The sequence below is a fragment of the Grampus griseus genome (genome assembly GCF_964374135.1).
Source record: "Grampus griseus genome assembly, chromosome: 11".
Lineage (NCBI taxonomy): Eukaryota > Metazoa > Chordata > Mammalia > Artiodactyla > Delphinidae > Grampus > Grampus griseus.
In genome coordinates, this window is record NC_139005.1 from 78,441,211 (window position 1) to 78,465,302 (window position 24,092).

At 38.2% G+C, this 24,092-nt stretch overlaps 1 protein-coding gene across 1 annotated transcript in view; it reads left to right on the forward strand.

Annotated features, from left to right (window-relative positions):
- The window catches only part of CFAP54 (cilia and flagella associated protein 54), a gene marked incomplete at its 3' end in the record, with an annotated part of 310,342 nt that overhangs the window by 84,244 nt on the left and 202,006 nt on the right, over positions 1-24,092 (forward strand). The window contains exons 21-26 of the mRNA XM_082667031.1: positions 2,175-2,267; positions 2,526-2,711; positions 11,191-11,327; positions 14,269-14,416; positions 16,140-16,295; positions 20,945-21,064. Of these exons, the coding sequence (XP_082523157.1) occupies positions 2,175-2,267; positions 2,526-2,711; positions 11,191-11,327; positions 14,269-14,416; positions 16,140-16,295; positions 20,945-21,064 (840 nt within the window). The remainder of the gene's footprint in view (positions 1-2,174; positions 2,268-2,525; positions 2,712-11,190; positions 11,328-14,268; positions 14,417-16,139; positions 16,296-20,944; positions 21,065-24,092) is intronic.

Genomic DNA, 24,092 nt, shown 5'->3' on the forward strand with positions numbered 1-24,092 from the left:
ATACTTGACCTGTACTTGTAAGACTTGTCACTCAGCACATGATGTGAAGTTGATGTATATTATATTTTGGTAAAGTTGTGTGCTCCTGGAAATTATACCTTCTGTTACCCACTCCATAGCACTAGATGGTGCTATGGACTTAAATACCTTTTCTAGTTTGAGATTTCAGCCATCTTTTGTTTTATCAAAACCTCTTGTTAAGGCATTTGTTGCATTAACATCTGTTTTAATGGTTGAAAATGCTAGTGTTACTTGTAAACTTTTATTTCCAAAGCTAGTGGTGGTTTGTCCATGGTGTCGTTTCTCTTACATAGACTCTAAGGACATAGTCTTCTAATAGTTTCACAGACTAAGATGTTTTCATCTGTGGAACACAATAGGAATATAAAGCCTGCTTGTAAAAATGCTTTTAGAGAAAATTTACCCTTCAAATTCTGGATTGTATGTAGAGCTTAACTTGGAGCAATAATGATCTAAGTCAGGGGTCTGCAACCCCCGGGTCACGGACTGGTACCGGTCTGTGGCCTGTTAGGAACCGGGCCACACAGCAGGAGGTGAGAGGCGAGCGAGCGAATCTTCATCTGCCGCTCCCCATCGCTCCCTATTGCTGACATTACCGCCTGTACCATCACCACACCGCTGCCCCCACCCCGCCCTGGTCTGTGGAAAAATTGTCTTCCACAAAACCAGTCCCTGGTGCCAAAAAGAGGGGGGACCGCTGATCTAAGTCATAAAACACCATCTTTTGCCTTCCCCCTCCCTGCCCCATGGTACTCTTTTTGCATGAAAAATCAAGGAAAGGTAGTTTCTAAATTTTTCTGAGATTCAGCTGAGTTTTTTTTCTCCTGGCCTCCAGGTTCCAAATTCCTTCAACATTCTCTTTGTCCTCGAAATTCTGCCTTTCCTAATGCTCTTTAATCACCTGAGAAATTTTCTTTGGAAACACAAAACTTCGGCTATTTGTACCAGACAGTCTTATTCATTGAGACTAGGCAGGCTTAGGTATATGTAATTTTAAAAAATGGTTGATTCTGTACAAACTGTATTTTAAAAAATAATTCTTGTGCATAGTCAGAGTTGAGAACTACTTGTGCAGACAAGATACAATGAGGATTCTTCCATTGACCCAGAGGAAGAATTAGCGGGCTAAGCTGTAAGAGGCAGTTGCTACTTAGAGACAATTACATTTCCCTTATTTTCCATTTTAGGAGTTGAGATGTTGTGAGGTGGAGCCTTTGGGAAAAGGGAATGCCACAGTGATGACAACCCTTCCATCACTAATCCCTGGACAGTATGGCTCCTAATAATGCTTTTCCCTAGGTATCAACTCTCTCCCTTACCCCCTACAGTGAGAATAGTGCAGTACCATGAGGAATCTCCATTATTTTGACATCTTGGCAAAAAGACCATTGTCTAACCATTTAATCAAGTTTAAGTTTGATTGTTTCTGTGTAATTTGCATTTTGCTTTTGGTTTACATCTGTATTTAAGAATTGTCAAAAGAATATCATGTTTCAGGAAATTTATAAACTAGAGAAAAAAAATTACCCGTAATCTTACCGTTTTATCATCCGAACTCTACTACTATTCTTATTTAGGAACATTTTCTTCCAGGCTTTTTCATATGTATTTTTACATTTTACTTAAAATACTACAGTTTAGTATCTTGCTTTTTTTACTACCTGCTTTTTGTCCCATATTATTAAATAAAACATGAAAATCATTTCGGAGTAGGTCTTTTTTTTCATCAAGATGATGTCATCTTTGGAGTCACTCCCTGCCACTGTCTGATCTTGGGCAAGTTATTGAATGTCTCTGCATCTCCATCTTTTGTAAAGCAAAATAGCAATAGAAATCCTATCTCATAGGGATGTTTCAGATATGAAAAAATATATGTAAATTTCCTAACAATGCTTAACACATAGGAACTGCTCACTTAATAGTAGTTAAAAATAATTAATAATGAATACTATTTTAGTCTTGGTGGTCCCAGGTAAACTATATTTGTCTTTTTTTAAAGAGTAAATCTAAGTATTTTTATAAACTTAGGTTTCATGTTTTAAAACTTGAATAGTTATATTTTTATGTAGAAAAGTATTCCTTTTGCCACATCATGATAAAAGAAATTGAGTGCTTTGTTAAACAGATGACGGGCTCATCTCTCTCCGTGGCAGGTCTCCTGGTACTGCATTTTGGGTTGCAAAGCAGAAGGGAGCTATGGAAAAGTAAGACTGAACAATAATCATCTCCCAAACTCGGGAGAAGCGGTACGTCGAATTAAAAAAACCTCAATGTCAGGAAATCTTACCAAAAGTCTCATTAATGACAATTGAGTGTTGTTCATTTTTCTCCTTTATGTAGTCATTATTTCAGTGAATTTGTCTGATTTCATCTTGAGTCATAACTAAAATCCAACAGTAAATGAAAAAGGTTTTCTTCCCTTAACATAAAGAGGTCACTTAATTATATTTTTAAAGACCCGTTTAATTTTCCATGCATAACTTGAAATATGTTTTTGTTAATAGATACCGGCTGATGGCAAAAGCATTTTTGAAGTAAAAGGTTTAGAAACCAATGAAAAATATATCTTTGCAATTGCTGCTTATTGTTCTAATGGAAAGCTTATTGGTGATGCTATTGGGGAGACGACTAAACCAATTCTGGTTTACCCACCTCTTTCTGCTGTTACTGCTCGGATGTTACTAACACAGGTAGAAAAGATTTCTTCTAATTTTTTCCTCTGTTTTTTCCCGTTAAGCAGTTACTAAGTAATTTCTGATGAAAAAACAGTCACAGCAGATATTCTAAAGCTCCTGTAATATATATTTTCCATGATTGCAGTTTAGTCTCATAAAATATAAATCGTTCCTTCTCGTATTCATGAGTTTGCTTTTTACAATAACACTTTTTTCCTGGATTTTAAATGCAACACACATTGATTTTAGAAATTTTGGAAATAAATGTTATCTGTTTTCCTGTCATCCAGAGTAGCAGTTCTTAAGCTGAAGCAATTTTGGCCCCTGGGGGGACATATATGTCAATGTCTGGAGACATTTTTGGTAGTCGCAATCTAGAGGAGTGCTGCTGGCATCTAGAGGGTAGAGGTCAGGGATGCTGATAAGCACCCTACAGTGGAAAGGGCAGCACCCCTCTCCCAGCAAAGTGTTATCCGGTCCAAAATGTCAACGGTGCGAAGGTTGAGCAACCCTGATCCAGAGATATGCTTTTCTTTGTGTGTGTATGTATACATACACACATATATATATCTACAGACAATATGTACATAGAAATATATACACATATGTATGTGAATTTATGTATAATATATAATTTTAGTCATAGTGTACGTATTATTTTACATCTGATATTTCCATTTAATACATAATTGACTTTTTTCCATTCCATTAAGTATTCTTTCAAAACATAATTTTTAACATCTGCATGGTATTGCATCTTAAAATATATCACAGTGTAGTATATGTATACACAATGGAATACTACTCAACCATAAAAAAGAATGAAATAATGCCATTTGCAGCAATGGATGGACCTAGAGATTATCATACTTAAGTAAGTCAGAAAGAGAAAGACAGATACCATATAATATCACTTATGTGTGGAATCTAAAATATGACACAAATGAACTTGTTTATGGGACAGAAGCAGACTCGCAAACATAGAAAACAAACTTGTGGTTACCAAAGGGGAAAGGGGGTGGAGGAAGGATAAATTAGGAGTTTGGGATTAACAGATACAAACTACTGTATATAAAATAGATAAACAATAAAGTTCTACTGTATAGCACAGGGAACTATATTCAGTATCCTGTAATAAACCATAATGGAAAAGAATATGAAAAAGTATACGTGTATATATATGTATAACTGAATCATGTTGCTGTACACCAGAATCTAACACAACATTGTAAATCAACCATACTTCAATAAAAATATATATATCAGTTGTTTTACAATATTGTGTTAGTTTCAGGTGTGCAGCAACATGATTCAATTATATATATGTATGTATTCTTTTCAGATTATTTTCCATTGTAAGTTATAAGATATTGAATATAGTTCCCTGTGCCATACAGTAAATACTTGATGATTATTTATTTTATGTATAGTAGTTTGTATCTGTTAATCCCATACTCCTAATTTATCCCTTTCCTCCTCCCTTTCCCCTATGGTAACCGTAAGTTTGTTTTCTATGTCTCTGAGTCTGTTTCTGTTTTGTAGATAAGGTCATTTCTGTCATATTTTATTTTTTTATTTTTATTTTTTGCGGTATGTGGGCCTCTCACTGCTGTGGCCTCTCCCGTTGTGGAGCACGGGCTCCGGATGCACAGGCTCAGCGGCTGTGGCTCACAGGCCCAGCCACTCTGCGGCATGTGGGATCTTCCCGGACCGGGGCATGAACCTGTGTCCCCTGCATCGGCAGGCAGACTCTCAACCACTGTGCCACCAGGGAAGCCCCATATTTTAGATTCTACATATAAGTGATATCATATGGTATTTGTCTTTCTGACTTACTTCACTTAGTATGGTAATCTGTAGGTCCATCCATGTTGATGCAAATGGTAATATTTTATTCTTTTTTATGGCTGAGTAATATTCCATTGCGTGTGTGTATGTGTGTGTGTATGTATTTACATATCACATTAAACCAATCATCTGTTGATGGGCACTTGGGTTGTTTCCATGTCCTGGCTATTGTAAATAGTGCTGCAATCAACATTGGGGTGCATGTACCTTTTCGAATTATAGTTTTCTCTTGATATATGCCCAGGAGTGGGATTGTTGGATCATATGGTTGTTCTAGTTTCAGTTTTTTAAGGGACTTCCTTCCGGTTCCCATAGTGACTGCACCAATTTACATTCCCACCAACAGTGCAAGAGGGTTCCCTTTTCTCCACACCCTCCCCAGAATTTATTTATAGACTTTTTGATAATGGCATTCTGCCCGGTGTGAGATGATACCTCATTGTAGTTTTGACTTCTGTTTCTCTAATAATTAGTGATGTTGAGCATCTTTACCTGCATCCATGATTATTTTCTTAGTATCAGTATATAGAAGTGAAGTTTCTGGGTTCATAGAGACAGACAGACCTGAGTTTAAGTTTCAGGTCCTCACATTAGCCGTGTGACATTGGGCAAGTAACCTTCATCTGTGAAGTGGAATAATAATAGTAGTTACCTCCCAGAACTATTATGGGTATTAAATGGAATTATGCATGTCAAATGTTTAACCGTAACGCTTACAACACAGTAGGCGCTTAATGAATATTATTGTTGTTCTTAATTATAGATATACTCATGAATTGACATTTTTTCCTGAAATGATTGCCTGACTTAAAACATGTCACCAGTGAATGCGATTTTAGAAAAAGTGACTCATTGACCTAAGTCTCAAGCCTGTAATTTTAAGTTTATGGTTGGCTGTAGAGCTGATGGCTCTTCTAAATTTTATCACATTTCTATTGTGCCGTTTTTTCCTCTTAATAGTTGATTAGTATTATAAGCTAAGGTCTTACTGGAATTTTATATTATCATATTTTTCAAAGAAAATTTAATTGACAGAATTGCTAGGATTTGTCTGGCATTGGTTTAGTGTGTCATATTGGCTCATGGTTTTCTGATGTTTTGATTTCTTTGGCATCTAATATATTTCCTAATTTGCAGCGATGGAGTTATTTCAGAGTGAGGGACCGAATATTTCATCAAGGTCTAATTTTTCTCCAGGGAGTGGTTTGACTCTCACGCTTTATTTGGCAGAACTTTCACTGAAAGTTAATAAAAGGAAGTCCAAGCTATACTGCTAGGATAATGAGAAGTGTCATAAAGTAATGACCTGTGTTTCTTTACTGATACTGTATTTGCAGTACTGGAGTTCATTTATGACAGTTTATGAGCATTCTCTCTCATCATGTTAAGTGGCTAAAGCAGAATTTCCTCATAAAATTTCCTCCTTAATTTAAAATTTGAGTTTAAGCTTTCAAGTTTTATCAGGAAAAGGTACCTTTCTTTTGGAATTGCAGTGAAAAATTACAATTTTTCATGAGAGTGGCTAGTTTTTAGTTTCAGGATAATTCTATTTTTAAAAAAATATTATAAAAATTTTATAGTAAAATATGGAGTTACTTCACTAAATGCCTATGATTAACTTGGTTTGGTGTTTTAGGTTGTACTTTGACTAAACATTTTTCTATAAACAATAGTAAAGTCAGGTGAATCTTCACTGGATTTTCCATTAATGTAGAAAACTAGTTTAGGCTATCTGGAAAATTTTTTGAGGAAACTTTATGAATTATATATTATCTACAGATATTATCCAATTTCCACCTCTTTATAGGCTCATTTCTTTTTATTATTCCCTTTTAAGTTGGAAATGGCTAGATAATGTGATATAAAATATAGACAGTTAGAAATCTGTGAGCAGGATTTTAGGATTTTAGGCAAATTGCTTGGTCTCAATTTCCCTATCTGTAAAATGAATACAAGACCAAATGCCACATACTGCTGGATTATTGAACTACTAAATCAAATAGTGAGTGGGCACAATGGCTTGCTGAGATAAGGAAGTGAGGAATATCATTTGTTAAAAAACTGTGTGATAGACATTTTAAGATTCATTATTCCATTGATTACAGTAACTCTATGAGGTGGTATCATTACTTTCATTTCAAGTTGAAGAAACAGATTAATTTAACCCTTCTTCTGCCAATCCCATTTTATTCCAGAAAGGGTGTCTTAGGGATGTTAAGTACTGATAATTTACCCAGGGTTACTCTGGTAGTAGATGGTAAGCCTGACATTTGAATGAGCTCATGCCTTTCTACTGATCTGTCCAGGTTCCAAGGAAGTCATGTGTTCACCATCTAACATGTGCCAAGTCCTTCTAGAGCCCACCTCTCTCCCATCTATTCTCTGCCTGGGTTGGTGCTGCCCTGCTGGTCGTGATGATCAGTATGAGCAGTAGAGTTTGATGCTGGTAGCAGGAGAAAGGAAACTAAAAATCATACTTTTCTTTCCCAATTCATGTATGAATTCATTGAAACTCTTTTGTTAATAGAGGTTTGCCTTTTGTCTATGACCATTCAAAAAAAAATAGGGCTACCAGGTAAAAGGTAGTCATCCCCATTTAAAAATCTCATTAAGAAGGTTCAAATCTTCTTTTCCCTCTTATCCTCTTTCTGAACATTACCACCCTCTCTGCTCATCTGTTTATTGATGAATTCAGTGTCTGCTTTGTGCCAGGTTCTATGCTAGGTATCATTTCTTCTTCCTTTGAACTCTTGTTTTTTTTTTTTTTTTTTTAAATCAATCTCATCACCACAACAGTAACCCTTGTTTAGATAATTTTGACTTATGGTTTCAGCTAAGACCCTGATTGCAAGAAAGCCTTGCTTGGGGGAATGCAGCCTGGCCCTGGGAAGGCTGCAAAGTCCAGGCAGCTCCAAGTCTCATACCTCTGGCTCTCTCTCTCTACATCTGCTTTCTTTTTCTTTTTAAATATTGACTTTCCTTTCTTTTCCATCTCGGGAGGGAAAATAGCAGCCCCTGAACTTTTTTGTGTATTCCTCAGTTTCAGTCATATACAGGGACCGACCGGCTAGCTGTGTTCTAATCTTGATTCCAAACTCCTGAAAAAGAGACTCTGATTGGCTCACCCAATGTAAGAAAGAGTCTGAACTCATTTTTAATGTTTGGCTGTTGACTTGTTTTTAAACCTCAGCCTTCTTTTTTCCCGTAGCCCCACATCTGAGCAGGCTGATAGGGAGGTCTATGAGTTCACCTTCTCCTTTGGTGCCTGCAGGAAATTTAAACGTCCCAACTGGCAGGAACTTTCACCCAGTCCTATCCTCCAGCCACTAATCAAAGCCCAACCCATTCCTTCTGCTCTGCCCAAAGCCATCCCAGACCTGCCTCTGCCTGCCCAAGGGACTCTCCCTGGGAGGCCCTTGTGTGAATAATAAACTTTCTCTCAAATTCTCCTGGTGCATGTAGTGTCATCAGCCTTAACATCAGAACCAAACTTTGGGTGTGTGTAGGGGGTCCATCCTGCTTTGCAGGGGGGGCTATAAAACACCCAGCTTGGGTCAGGCCCTCAGCCTGGGCCAGTCAATCATGCTATTGTATAGTACCGTTGCTGGCTGTCCTCTTCTGTAGGTAGGGGGAAATTATCAGGAAAAGAGGATTTTTAAGTTCATTTAACACCTTATTATTGAGTGCTTACTCTGTGCTAGGCATTGCTCTAGGCTAGTGATTCTAAAACTTGTATCAGAATGATCTGCAGTGCTGGTTAAACAGATTACTGGTCCCACCACCAGAGTTTATGATTCACTAGGTTTGGGGTAGGGCCTGAGAATTTTGCATTTATAACAAGTTCCTAGGTGATGCAGATGCTGATGGTCCAGGGACCATACTTTGAGAACCACTGTTCTAAGCGAAGTGAGCAAAATGCCGTGGTGAGAGGTAAGTAATAAACGATGAACACAGTAAAGGAATAAACTATCTAGTATATTAGAAGGTAAGTTCTGTGGAAGGAAAATGTAGAGTATGGTCAGAGGAACTGGAAATGTGAACTGGGGGAAAGGAAGGTAGAGTATAGTATTAAGTAGGGTGGTCAGAGAAGGCATCATCTGGAGGATGAGATTTGAGCAGAGACTTGAAGGAGGTGAGGGAGTGGCTCTCTGGAGGAAGAGCATTCCACAGAAGGAGCTAGAACAAAAGCCTGAAGGATTCCAGATTTCCAGAAGTGCACCTGGTATAATATAAACAGCAAGGAGACCAGAATGACTGAGCAGAGGGGCCAAAAGGATTGTTTAGGGAGGTAAAAGGTGAGTGGGTGGGTGGACAGACTTGACCTCAGATGAGTTGGGGAAGGGTGTGAGTGGTACAGATTTGGGGCGGAGGGAGATCAGAAACGCAGTTTGGGACATGTTAAGGTCAGATGTTTGTTAGATATTCGGAGAGAATTTTTGAGTAGTCAGTTAGATGTATGAATCTGGAGTTTGGGAGAGAGGGCTGGGCAGCAGAGGGGTTTGAGAGTAGTCATGTGACAACTAAAGCCATGGGGCTGGATGACAGCACCAAGGAAAGGAGTGCAGACAGGAGAGAGAAGAGATCCAAAGACTGAGCCCTGGGGCATGCTAACATAATGAGAGAGGGGAAAAGAGGAGGAGCCTGCCAAGGCAGCTGAAAAGGGATGTGTTGTAGAAGCCAAGTGTGAAGGTCATGTATCAAGGAGGAGGTCTCTCCTGTGCTTAATTGTCTCATTAGTCGTTTAGTGCTTCTTTCTCATTTTAACCTCACTCCTAACGTCGGTCCTATGGGTGACTACTAGTCAACCATCTTTGAACTGGCTGGTTATCACAGCACTTCTCTGTTAGCCCACACAGACTCATGAATTTACAGACCTTAGTTTTATCATGGCATCTTTTCTTGTTTTGCAATGTCCACTGACTGAATAACATTTTTACATTTTCCCTCTTTTTTTTTAATTGAAGTGTAGTTGATTTACAGTGTTACACTAATTTCTACTGTACAGCAAAGTGACCCAGAAATAACACTGTTTTTAAAAGGCTATATTTTAAAAGGAAAGAGCATTCAGTTATAGTTTCACCAACTCCCTTACACATCACCTGTTACCATTTTCCACGGTAAATCTTAGAATTATAATGGTGTTTTAGTGACCACTTAGCCCAACTTTTTCATTTTACCACTGTGGCCCAAAGAAGGGACCTCATCTGTCACACTAAGTCTTGGCTCTACTATTGTTTTTACTGATTATCAGGCTCTGTACAAATTATTCAACTTGTCAACGCCCCAGTCTCTTCATCTGAAAAACAGGGATGGTCATAGAGGTCAATGAGGAGTCAACACAGCATTGCTGGTAAAGTGCTTGGTCTAGTACTTGACATCTTTAAATACTTCCACCTGATTTTCAAGGCTTTCTGAAATCATGTCCCACTTTACCTAACCAATCATACTGCCTAGTTTTCTTGAAATTCTGACCTGTCTTTCCAGTCTCAAAGGCACTGTGGCAATTTCCATTATGGGACCTTTTTGAGTTTCTGTCTAAACTGTGCCCATCAGAACTTTATCCCTGCCTTGGGGTTCACCTCAAGCCCTGATTCCTCCTTAGAGCCTTCATTTCTCCTTTTCTAAGTTTCCACAATTATGATGTTGTTATTTGCAATTTTTCTGTGATTTCATGTGTTTTACGTCTGTAACTTGATTACAGTTTCATGGCGTATGAGATCGTTTTAAGCTTTGAAGAATCTATCTTTACAGTGCTTAGCACAGAGTAGAAACTTCATAAAAGTTTACTGGTTGGTTGATTATGAGTACTGACTTGGCAGATTTTAAAAGTTCTGGCCCTGTAAGTTATTCCCTTGTGTGGAATACAGTCTAGCAACATGTCATCTGCATACTTAATTTAATGTATTTATTAATACTTTACATCCTACCTGCTTCCACTAAGGATTTGAAGCAGCACATAGCTCATGTGGTATGATTTTATATTGTTATACATATTTGTATAGAGTGATCTTTAGAGATGTATTTAAAGAACTATGTTCTACTCAAAGAGATAGGTAAGGTGATGACTTTATTTTTCTCCTGAGCTTCTAGGTTTTACCAGTGAAATCAGCTATTTTGCTGAATGTTGAACGTGTTAAAACACAGGATGGCTTCTTGGAAGCGTCTCTCTTTTACTCCTCACTCTTTTCAGCTGTGAACCCTTTGTTGCACAATAGCTCGGAAAGCATCAGAACCAGAGGAGAATGAAGTATATTTCATTATTTTGGGTTTGAGAAATCTGATTGTTTCTTTTGGAACAGATTGTTCATTAGAACAGTGTCTGTAGTAAATGGAGTGCACTGCCGAGATAGATGGGAATGAAATTAATTTGGCTCAGATGTGATCTTTGTTTTGCTTATGAGCATTCGAAACATCCTTACAGAGTTTCACATTTCCACGCAATTTAGAAATAAAAGAGATTTCAAAATGTGTCTGTCTCCCTTGCCAGTGGCTGTCGTTACCTTGCTGTGGCCCCGTAGAGCGGAACAGCAAATGTGAATAACTTTGTATGAAATTAGTGTGCGATAGGACCTTCTCAGAATTCTTGTTTAAAACACACATTTCACAAATTCAAGTAATGCTTAAGGTAATGTGCTTTCTGCTGCAGGTCGCCTATCAGATTGGTAACTATGAATTGTCTAAGAAAGTTTTCTCCCCAGTTTGGGATTATTTTGTTGCTTCACCACTTCAGGATGACCAATCCATTATTAGTTTAAGCAATATAATGACTGTTACACACAGAAGGTAATTCAAAATATTCTTTTAAAAATATTAATTTGCTTATTGAAAATATAGATGTTGGCTGTGAAGCCTAGAATTAATTTATTTTCAATTTCATGTTAAGATGGTCCATGTAAAACTATTTCCAATAAGTATTTTAGTAAGTGTGTATATTCCAAAGGCTTGAGTCCTTGTTAGAAACTTCTGTGTTAGAATCAGAAAAAACACTGGAAGCATATGGATACATTCTGAATATAAGGTAATGAGGTTATGGAAAAAAATACCAAATACTAACCAAAGTAATGTCAGTTATATACTAGAAAACACGAATATGCATTGGGGACCTTTGTAACAGAGCAAGGTCAGGTTGAGGTTAAGGTTAGGGTCTGATGGATGGACTCTTGGGGTAAGAAGGCTTTTCCTTTGCTTGAGGAGGCTCCCAGGATTAGACCATCAACTGAAAATAGGCCTGTAGAAGCCATGTAAAGCCACAGGCCATCCTTTGCCATTTTTCCTTAAGAAACCAGAGTCTAAAAGCAGCATCAGAAATGAGCATTGGTGTAATTTCAGCCCGTCTCAACATGTTCAACAACAGTCTCCTTTACCTGCTTGTTAATGCCTGAAATTAATAAGACAAATCCTTCACCCCTCAGTCAAAGACAATAAGCTTAAAAATGCAAATGCTGGATGAGGCAAGGCATTGGTAACGCTTATTCACATAAATGTATAATTCCATTCAATTAAACAAACGTAGACTTGGTGTTTACTATGTACAAGAATGCTCAGTGCTATGGGGGATGGATTTGAGAGGGCTTTCAGAGGAAGAGACAGGTCTGGAAGATTTTATGTGATTCATGGGGATAAGAGGAAGGAGTGAAAGTTGGCTGGGATTTCCAGTGATGGGAAGCCTCTGAGGTTTACTAAGGGAACCTGAGATGTGGAATAAGTTTTTGGAGGAAGAGAATGACTTTGGGGATATTTGGAGTTTAGTTTTTCCAGCAGGACGTCTTTGTAGATATATGTCCAGTAGGTAGTTGGATATTTAGTGCTCACACTCAGGAGAGAGGTCAAGGCTAGAGACATGGAAATATAAACTGTCCATTGAGGTCATCATTGAAATTTTGACGAGTGATATCACCCGGGGAATGACTGTTTAGCAGAAAAGGTGGAAGGCTGGACTTGAACCCTGGGCATTGCTTACATTTAAGAGGCAGAAGCAGGAGTTGGAACCAAGGAAGGAAATTGAAAAGGATCAGTTCTGGAAGTGAAAGTCCAGGAAAGTGCATTGCCAAGGGAAGTGAGAACGTCACCACGGAGGGACTGGCCAGCAGTATTATATCCTAGTGCAAGGTCAGGCAGGGCAGTTGCTCAAGAAAATGCTGCAGAGATGTTGGGTAGGATGAAAACTGAGAAGAGGCTTTTAGAGTTGGCAATTAGGAAGACATTGGTAAGTTGAAGAGAGCCATTTTTGTGCCGTGATGGGCCAGAAGCGTTTTGCAATTGGCTAAGGAATAAATGAAAATGGAGAATAGTAACAAGAAAAGACTACTCCTGTGAAGTTTGGTGGTAAACATAAGAGGAAAGTGGGCAGAGGCTTGAGGGGGAAGGCGGGCTTAAGGAAAGAATTTTGGAGGATGGAGAGAAGGGAGCCAGCGGAGAGGGAGAGCCTGAGGATATATGGTGATAGAGCTAGGAGGATATCAGAGCACATGGGATGGGGAACAGGGGGTTCAGATCATTTCCTGTGGGGAATATGAACAAGGAGACATCAGGGATAAACGAAGTATTGCTGAGAATCACTAATGACTCAGTTGATGTTATGTAACATGCATTGTAGTAGAGTCCCATTCCTTATGGCTGAGGGCTACATTTGATTCATCTTTATATCCCAGGGCCTAGAATAGTGTCATGGTAGGTGTTGAGCAAATGCCAGTTTGAGTGGGGAAAAAAAAAGGAATAAGGAGAATGAATAAGTGAATGATTGACCATTGTGGCAGGGATAGAAAAGTCGAACGGTGACATCTATGCAAGGTCAGGCAAGTTGATTATTGCATAAAATAAGGGGTGCAGAATCTGAAGTGCTAGAGAGGTCACTATGGAAATGACTGACCAGAGCCCGAGCTGGGTAGGGGAGGAAATAGAGCCAGGGGGAGGCGATAGTCTGGACTCATTGTGTACGTCTAGGTACTCATGGTCGTGGCGAGGACAAAGAAAGTTTAGATATGAGTTGCAGAAGCGGGAGAACTAAAAGTCTCCGGGCAAAGACAATTTCGGAGTTTAACATGGTGGTGAAACAGATCGTCTTCAGGTGTGAATTACTGATGTCCGATCCTTTCCCGTTTTATAGGGATAGAGGGTATGGAGAGTGGAGGGACTTGAAGCTTAGGAGAGAGGGTTTGTCACCAAGTAAGGCTTAAGGGCAAGGAAGGGACTATGGAAACAAAGAAGGAAGACTACAGATTTCACGGTTGTGCCAGTGGTTGGCGCTGTTGACTGTGATTTAGAAAAGATAATTAGAAGTAACTCTGCCCCTCCACCGCCCCACCCCAAATCTCTCTGTCTCTACCTCTCTTTAACCGTGGCTGATTTTGCTATAAATAACCCTCACTTTCAGAAAGTTTATTGATTGAAATATTGGACCTATTTCCCAAACTTCTGAATATCTAGCGATTTCATTATATTGATAGAATAGAACTTTATATATCAGAACCAGTAGTTATTTTTATGTATCCATGACATAATATGTCAACAGCTTAATTTTCTTAGTTGTGAGCTTGTTAAGAATAGTCTTTAATTTCAGTTTAAACAGCTGTGCAAGAGCAACTGTTCCACAGACTTTTGTTCCATAAACTTGTGCTGCTGTCTTGGGATCATTGTGTCGGTATTAAGAACAAATCAGTCTAAAAAGTCGAGTTCACATGCTAAATCAATGTATACCTGTAACATCATTTACTTCTTTTTGCAGATTACATTCAGATATTTTGGCAGAGAGTTCTTCAATTCTCTTATATCTTTTTCTTAGAAATATTTTTGTAACAAGTGACATTAAAATTAAAGAAGAAAATCTTTTCTGTGATAATATTAAAGGCAATGAGATTTTCGCCTCTCAACAAGTAAGTGATTTAAAGTGATTGCACATGTGCTGATTTCCCTGTGTTGGTTGATGTTTCAAGTTTATGTTCTTTGGGGATTGCATATCCTGGCTTGTGAATGGACTGAGAGGCCTTTGCATGATTGTGCTGGTTTATTTGATATTGTATGTAGGTTTCACAGGCTGGAGTTCATGGTGTTTTTCCCTTCTTTTCAATTTATATATATTTTTCCTGAATAAAAGTAGTATCAATTCAGATATCCAAAAATGTATAAAGTATAAAGTGAAACCCATTGTAGTCCTATTGCCCCTAAGAATACTACATTATTGTTTTCATGTGATTTCTCCAATTTTTAAAAGTATGCATAGACAAATATGTTATTATTTACAAAAATGGAATCATGATCTACTTGCTGTTCTGAAATTTGCCTTTTAAACACTTTTCATAATATATCTTGGACATATTTTCATGTTGGTACATATCCGTCTGCCACATTCTTTAAAATTATAATATTGCATTCCTGTGCAGAGGCAGAATTTAACTTACGTCTTATTGATAGGTCCTCAGGGTGCTTATAAACATTGCTCTTCATACATCAGCAAGCTTACAATGCTCTTGCTTTTAGTAACAATCCTACATTGTTTTTTTCAATCTAGATTGAGTTTCACTCTTCTTTTTCTCTCTTTCCTTCTTTACTCACCTTAGGTATATGGAGACTTTTGCCTTATTTTTTTTTTCTTTTACAGTTGCTTTTTCCTATCATCCACTTATTCATTAATTAATTAACCAGTAACTTGTTACATGAGACTGTGCCAGTTTCTGTGGATATGAAAGTGAAAAAAACATGATTCTTTGCCTAAGACAAGTTCACAGTCTTGTAGAGCCCAAGCATTCACAGCCATCTACCTGTTCCTAATACATTGCATTTAGTTTCTTTTTTTCATAATCTAGTCTGAAAATAAGGACAATGTTTAAGTACTTAAGTGAATTCCAGAATGCTAGACTACCATTCTAATAATAATTTGCTGTGTGGAAATTTCTGGTTACCACTCATACTGTTTTCTGTGTTCATAATCTTGTGTGTGTATACAGACAAATAATGAAATCTTTCTCCAAGAAAGAGAAATAAGGAATAAGATAGCATTCTTACTCTTTTTAAGTGGCGTTTAATCACACAAAGCCTAACTTTACATTTTACTTTAAGTAGCAGAAGTATAACAGAAGATTAGTTTGGTCTATTGAAAATTTACCTTTTTTTTTTTTTTTTACAGTAGCAGAAGTATAATAGAAGATTTAGTTTTGTCTAGAGTAAATTTACCATTTTCCCACAAATCCAGGAGGGAAATAAGACACTGTTAATCATGTAGGACCAATATTACAGCAATATTATATTTTAATTATTATTTGTTATAGTTTATGTTTTTGAAAAAGCTAGATTTTTTTCCCTAAACTATAGCCAAGATTTTATCTTACCAATTAAAAAAGATTGGTTCCTTTTCTGTCACTAGTGGTATTTGTATTGTAATTTATAAAAAATTCTAAAGTTTAATTCTAAGATCGTGTCATCCATATGTAGCATTATTGGGGAGTTAGAGTTGTTCCTGAATTTAGGTTTTTCTTTATATCAACCTTCCTGTTATTGTTAAGCCACAAGGATCACATTTCCTATCCTTTCTTCTCATTAGAGACACATGAGTTAAGTACCTGATGTTCAACTTGAGTAACAATACCTGTTCCTTTACAGATTGCTAGACTAACTGAATGTGAGAGAGTATTAGTGGCATTGGAACTGAGCAACTACCTAAATGATTCCAGTTATGCCCTTCAAGCTGTTACTCAATGTTATGGCCTCCTTGCTCCTATCATCTATCACAGTATTGTTTTGGTACCTGTTGTACGGGTAAGGGTATTTTTTTCCACCCAGATAAGGGTATTTTACAAAGGAAACTCAATAATGCATTTTGGAAAAGAAAAAGCAATGTGTCCTTAGAAAGTACAAATAGGTCAAGAGCAAGTATTATGAAATTTCATGAGTTAACTGAAAAACGTCTTAATAATTTAAAGTGTATATCTGGGTGAATAGAAATAAGGACTTAAAATGTGTTTCCCTGAAAAGTCAGCCCCATTGCTGTCCATATTTAAATATTGGCAATATACTTTTCTAGGTTTTTTAAGTTATTTCAATTTTTATGTTCTTGTAATGTTAGAAACAACAATATTTATTCAAAGCATATTGTGAAAGCCATCATCTAGGGGGAAAAACTGATGGATGACCCAGGAGAAAAAAGACTTGATGTCTCTGTGATGGAGTTGGAATTTTTGGAAAAAGGGTAGGTGGGACCTGGCTGAAGGGATTATATTAGTTGTCTGTGCTTCCTAACAAATCACTATAAACTCAGTGGCTCAAAACAACACCCATTTACTATCTCATAGTCTCTGTAGGTCAGGAGGCTGGATACAGGTTGTCTGGATCTTCTGATCAGGGTCTCATCAGGCTAAAATCAAGGCATTGGTCGGAGCTGTGATCTCACCTGAGCTTCTGGGTTCTCTTCCAGACTCATTGGTTGTTGAGAGAATTCATTTCCTTGTGGCTGTGTGATGAGGTCCTTAGTTCTGAAGGGCTGGCTACCAGTGCCCTGCCACATGGCCTTCTCCACCACATGGCAGTTTGCTTCTTTCAGGCCAGCAGGGGAGTATCCTCTAAGATGCACGAGGAGTCTTATATAATGTAATGTAGTGATGAGAGCGAGCATCCCATCACAGGTCCTACTCGCCCTCAAGGAGAAGGGATTATACAGGGCTTGTACACCAGGGGCAGAATCTTGAGGACTGTCTTAGAATTCTGCCTACCACAGGAAGCAATGAGAGAAGTAAGATTTGACTGCTGATGCTTACACAAAGTCATCACTATCACCATCGTTGGCTGTCACCATCATCATTGACTCAGATTTTGAGAATCAAGAAGATATGAGTGAACTCATGCAAAGTATAAAGTGTTTAATTCACCATTGAGGAAACTAACCCGAGAGCTTCAGTAACTTAACAAATATTCCCCTTGGAGGGGCTAAACTGGAGCATAGACATGCCTGCTTCTCTCACATGCCCCCCACCTAGTAAGTATTGGGTTGGCCAAAAAGTTCATTTGGTTAATAAATTCGTTGTTCAATAAAGTTCTTGGTGAAAATGAAAAATGTGTCTTATTTTTATTTAAAACCAAACAGACTTTTTGGCCAACTCAATAGTTCAGCTATTGAAGAGATCTGCCTCCAAAATCCAAAATCTAGACTCATAGCTGGCAGTTCCATGTCACTTGTGAGTGGATCAGAGCAGTGTTCCAGAATGTGGAATATGCTTCCTCCGGACCCCAAAAGCATTTCCCTGGCATTGTTCTGTCTTCTTAGAGGTGAGAGATTCCAGATGTCAGACCTACTTTGGAGGGAGTGTCTCAGCATGGCCCAGACATTTCCTTAATGTGTCAGGCCCCTGACTCTTCTTAGGGTTTATTTCTACCCTCTGGAGGACATGCATCTCACATCGGCAATGTATTTACCATTTCTTGTTTATTAGGTTCAATTAACATGGTTTTTTGATGGCGGTCCAATGTTTTGTTTTGAGACGTGTCCAGAAAGTTCAGGTTCTTTCATAAAATATTAGGTCAGAGGGTGGGAGAGTTATCATTGCCCTGTGGCAAGACTCTAAATGTATGTTCTTGTCTGCCCAGTGTGACTGGGAACTCCTTCTGATACTTCTTCCCCATAGGAGATTACTTCTGTCCAATAGGATAGAAAAGACAACATCAGCCACATCAAGGCACCCCTTTTAGTGTGCTCCAGCAAAGACACCACCCTGGGGACAGCACCTGCAATTGATGCTTAGTTGGTTGAGTTCAGGGTAGTCCCCTGTCATTCTCAGGATCCCACTGCTTCAGGATGCCTTTAACTCAGAAAGTGGGTTGTAGCTATGAGGAAGACCTTAGGAAAGGAGTTTCAAAATAAATTGTATTACTCAGAGCAGGAAAAGATGAGTGGAACAAAGGAGAGATTCCAGAAATAGGCCTCACTTTGGATGAGAATGTCATATATGATGGAATTGGCATTCCACTTCACCAAAACTTTTAGGAAAAAAAAGAAAACCCGAGAGATTACATATGCAACCCAGGGTTGGGAAACACTTTCTAACCAAGATAGAACTCTTGGAAATAACAAGAAAAATAAGACACATTTGACTATATTTATGGCAACCCATATGTGACGAAAGGGACCATAACAAAGATAGTAGATAATTTAGGGATCTGGGAAAAGTAGCACTGATGAGGGTAAATATATATAACAAAAAGTCTTACAAATTGACAGTAACTAATAAAAAATGGGCACAGGATAATAATAGGCAGTTTACAGGAGAGCAAATTCAAGTAGCCAAAAAACATATGAAAAGATACTCAAGTTCTGAATATCCATAGAAATGCACATTAAATCAGTAATATGATATCACTAGCAGAGTTGAAAAGATCTGTAACTCCTATTGCTGGTGAGGATGTGGGGCAAAGACATTCCCTTTCATTGGTGGGAGAAATGTGAATTTTATTGGCTTTGAAATTTGGTAAAGCAATCTTAATTTTAATTGAACTGAATATAATTGAAGTAAAATTAAAAGCAAATATACTTAACATACAAATTCCTCTGCTAGTAATTTTTACCATAGAGTAAGATTTTAGTAAATTAAAAAGTACATTTACCCAACACAGTTGTCCCTTTATTAGCAATTTATCCCATAGATTAAAATCACCCCTAGTTCCACCCGTTGGTTCCATGTGTTCTACCTGCTGGGAACACAGTACCACATAAGGGTCACTGATTTAGAGTGTATATTGGGCCCTGGAGGATGGTGCCTCACCCTCGCTGGGTGTCGTCTCAAAGCTGGCACCTCACTTGCCACTCATTTTGGCAACTGAGCTTGTATAAGGGTGTTTTTTCTGTTGTTTTTGTGTGTCCGCGCCACACTGCTTGTGGGATATTAGTTCCCCAACTGGGGGATTGAACCCAGGCCATGGCAGTGAAAGCGCTAAGTCCTAACCACTGGACCACCAGGGAATTCCCTGTATAAGCATGTTTATTGTGGCATTCTTTTTTTTTTTTCGGTTCACGGGCCTCACTGTTGTGGCCTCTCCCGTTGTGGAGCACAGGCTCTGGGTGCGCAGGCTCAGCGGCCATGGCTCACAGGCCCAGCCGCCCCGCGGCACGCGGGATCCTCCCGGACCGGGGCACGAACCCGCGCCCCCTGCATTGGCAGGCGGACTCCCAACCACTGTGCCACCAGGGAAGCCCATGTGGCATTCTTGATGGTGGCAAAAAAGCTGGGGACAAAGAGGACATGCAGTAACAGGAGGATGGCCAGTACTGCCAGATTGTAAAACATCAACCTTAAAACTGTGCAACAGGAAGAATCTGGAAATGGCTGAATAAATTATGATTGGTTCACACTAAATAATGTTATGTAACCATTAGAAATGATGAATTAGAGGTATACCTGTAGACTTGGAGGGATTTTTCACAAGACATGCTTGAAGGGGAGATGCATAGTTCAGAAAGGTGTGTATAAATATCATTTTGTAAAATAACATTAACCCTCCATATATATATATATACACACACACATTTATACACACACACACACACACACACACACATGCATAATTACATGAGCCTAGAGAAGACTACAGAGCTGCTAGGTTGTTAACACGATTTGGGGATATGGTACGGTAGGGTGGGAGAGGGTGATGGTGGAGGGGAGGAATTAAAGCAGCATTAAAAGAAATTCATAAGTGTTCTGTAACAACAGTAATAATATTGTTAGAGTGGTGGCTTGAAGCAATTAATATGCCCACAAAGGACCAACCTCCATATATTAATTTGTCTTTTGGGATAATCTGAATGATGAATAGATTGATGCAGTCTCAGCTCTGCTTTTCTGATAGTAACATTGCTCAGAACTGTGAGGCAGGATTGAAAGCTCAACTTAATTGTCTAGCTCTGGATCAAATTCGGGATCACATAATATGAGGAGTAGTTAAGGAAGTAAGTGCCAATATTAATTGATTTCCTGGGATATGAGTGCTTGGTTTTAATTTTAAAGGAAACTGTTATTTCAAGTACCCGTATCACTGTATATTTAATATGGTACATCTTTCTCCATGTGGTTTTTTGAAGTCCTCCTAAGCCTGAATGTGATCTTTAGTTTCTTGTATGCATGTAACATTCTGCCTATGTCTTCTATGGCACTTGTCAAAATGAGCTTTGTTTTATTTATTTGTATATTTATTTTATCCTCTCCACTAGTTTTCAAGTTACTTTAGATGAAGGACCCATCTGAAAATTGAATTTATCAGTTTTATCTCCGGGTACACTTCTTTATGCATAATAAGCAATTTAACCATAATTATTAAAAACAATAAAATTTGATGGCTTAAAACCTTCATGATTTGAATAGAGCATTTTTTAATGAGTAAGGATGATAGTTTTCAGCAAAAACCATTGTGCTTCTATATTTCAGATCTTGATAAAGTGTGTTGTGGTTTTGCAAGGCCTACCAAATATTCACTCAAAGAAACATATTGCGAGCTTTGAAAGTGTACAGCACATGATAGCTTGTTGTATCTTCTACATAACAAAGGTATTTATCTCATTCTTTGTCTAGTGTCATGAAACTTAGGAGCCCTAATGGTTTAGCAAGTTAAGCTACTTGTAATCACAGTAATTAGAATACTTTGAAAAATAATACCCCCAAAGCATTTTAGATCAAAAGTAGCCTGAGCAGGCTAGTTGGTAAAGTCTGGAAGGGCCTATCTTAGGCCAGGGAGAGGGGGCTGAAAGAGGACATTTTATGGGACCTCATTCATTTTAGAATCAAGAAAGAACAAGATACCAGGGGCAGAGAGGTGTAGGCTTATGTATCCTCACTGCTTGGCTCAAAGGCCAGCATTGTGTGTTTCTTCAAGGGCTTTGGTTGACTGAATCCAGTGAATCTCTTCAAAGAAGGGCCATATTTGCCTACCTATTTTATGTAGTCTTCCCAGAACCTTTCTGATTTGGCAGTGATCTGGAAGAATACTGCATGGATGGGCTGATATGATGGGACTTAAGTTTGCTTCTGTGGAGGTCTGGCAACAGAGAGGCCTCTACCCTCTACCTTAGCAAAAAGGTCATGGTTTGCTGGCAATTCAGGCTCCTGGCCTGACCTCAGGAGCAGAAAATCATATTCCTTCCGTCACTCACTGGTTTGCCGCTCTTGGAGAGACATCTATGACCTGATCTGTGTAGATGCTGAGGGAGCATAAGCCTTTAGCAGGAAGAAAAATAACAACTCACTTAAGGGAAGAGGCCAAACACTAGAATAATTGTATTATTTACCCTCACCATGTTGAAAAGGATCAGAGATGACTTAAGAAAAAGAAACCTGTCAAGCAATGCAATCAGAACAAATTTAAGTTTTTTCTTCCGGTTTTACTGAGATACAGCTGGCATACAGCACTGTGTAAGTTTAAGGTGTACAACATAATGACTTGATTTACATACATCATGAAGTGATTACCACAATAAATTTAGTGAACATGCATCATCTCCTATAGATACAAAATTAAAGAAATAGAAAAAAATTTTTTTTCTTGTGATGAGAACTCTTAGGATTTACTCTTAACAGCTTTCATATACAACAAATTTAATTTTTGATTAAAAAATAGGTAAAGATTATGATTATGATACTTCTCGAGTCACATCTGGAAGCTCAAGAAATACCCGACAATGTAGAATAGAATTATCTAGAGATAAATTCACAAGACAGATCCAGAAGTCATAACATGAAACAAAGGAGTCTGGAGGTAGAAAAGAAATAAGTAGAGAAGTAATCATCTTTCTGAGTCCCAGGCGGGATTAATGTAAGAATATATGTGTAGACACATGTTGGTGAAATTCCTGAAGTCCAAGGATAAGGATGAATCTTAAAGTTTTGAGACCCAAAGAACAGATTATTTATTTGCAATGGAAAGAGAATCAATTAGCTTCAGACTTTTTTAATCAGCAACACTAACAGTTAAATTCCTGGAGCAACATTTATAGAATCCTGAGGGAAGAAGACTAAGGCCCCAAAATTACTAACCAGGAAAAGATATCATTCATTTGTCAGGGCAAAATAAACATTTTCAGAAGTGCAGGCATTTAAAAAGTATTCTGTCCATGTACTTATCTGAGGACAACACTTGGGGAAATACTCTATCAAATGACAGTTGGTTCAGAACAGAAATCCCAAGATAGGGAAAGACAAAAAGGAGAGGAATAATGGGAGCATCGAATCTTGCAATATATGTATTATTAAAGTTAAATAGATAATAATGATGTGACTAGGACTTTGTAATATAAATGCTAAGTAGGGACTTTTGAAATATAAGAGTCATCCTTGAAAGAAAAACTTAACAGTAACCTAGAACTAAAGCTTCTATCCTGTTTGGGGTTGAGGGAGGCGTGAGCAGCTATAGATGCATGGTGCATGTGTGTTAAAAATACATATAGTATAAAACTACATGTTGTATAACATTTTTTTAAATTAATTAATTAATTTTTGGCTACGTTGGGTCTTCGTTGCTGCGTGCGGGCTTTCTCTCGTTGTGGCGAGCAGGGGCTACTCTTCGTTGTGGTGTGTGGGCCTCTCATTGCAGTGGCTTCTCTTGTTGCAGAGCACGGGCTCTAGGCGCGTGAGCTTCAGTAGTTGTGGCACGTGGGCTCAGATAGTTGTGGTTCATGGGCTCTCAAGCTGCAGGCTCAGTAGTTGTGGCGCATGGGCTTAGTTGCTCCGCGGCATGTGGGATCTTCCTGAACCAGGGCTCGAACCCGTGTCCCCTGCATTTGCAGGCAGATTCTTAACCACTGTACCACCAGAAAATTCCCCACGTATTGTATAACATTATTATTTTCTTTTGATGGAATATATGTATTTAGAGATGACTCAGGAATATGTAGGCATGAGCTGATCTTTAAAGCACAGTAGGACTTCAAAATTGACAGGAAAGAAAAGCAAACAGAGGAATGACAGGGAGGAAAAAGGAACAGGAAAAAATGACAGGGACGAAAAATGGCTAATTCAGCGAAAGTAAGAAGAAGGAAAGTGAGATTGTACTTAAGATGGAAGGAATAAAACCAAGTACATTAATTACTTCCCTAAGCGTGAATGAACTCAGGAGACAGAGACTGTCAGATGGGCTGAAAAGGCAGATTCAAATGTGTATTATTTGAAGAAACACTTGTAAAACAAGATAACAAGCAATTTGAAAAATAAATAGACAAAGATATTGGGAAAATGCAAACAAAAATGAAGGAAGGGTGGCAATTTTCATATTTGAAAAAGCAGAATTCAGTGTCCAAAACATTAATCAGGACAAAGAGAGGCATTATGTAGTGTCCTTCCAATCGCTCCTGGATGGCACCTGGCACTTTCTGGTCTTAGGGCAGTCTCACTGTCAAGTATTAAAGATGAAGTCTGAATTAAAACAAAACTTGAATTGTTTACAACAGCAAATTAAAGGAGAAAAACAATTAGGTTATATGAAAAATGCTACAAACGCGTTTGATAACACTCAGCAACTTTTCCTAATAAAACTTCTAAATAGGTTAGGAAGGGAAGGAAGTTATTGCATAATGATAAAGACATT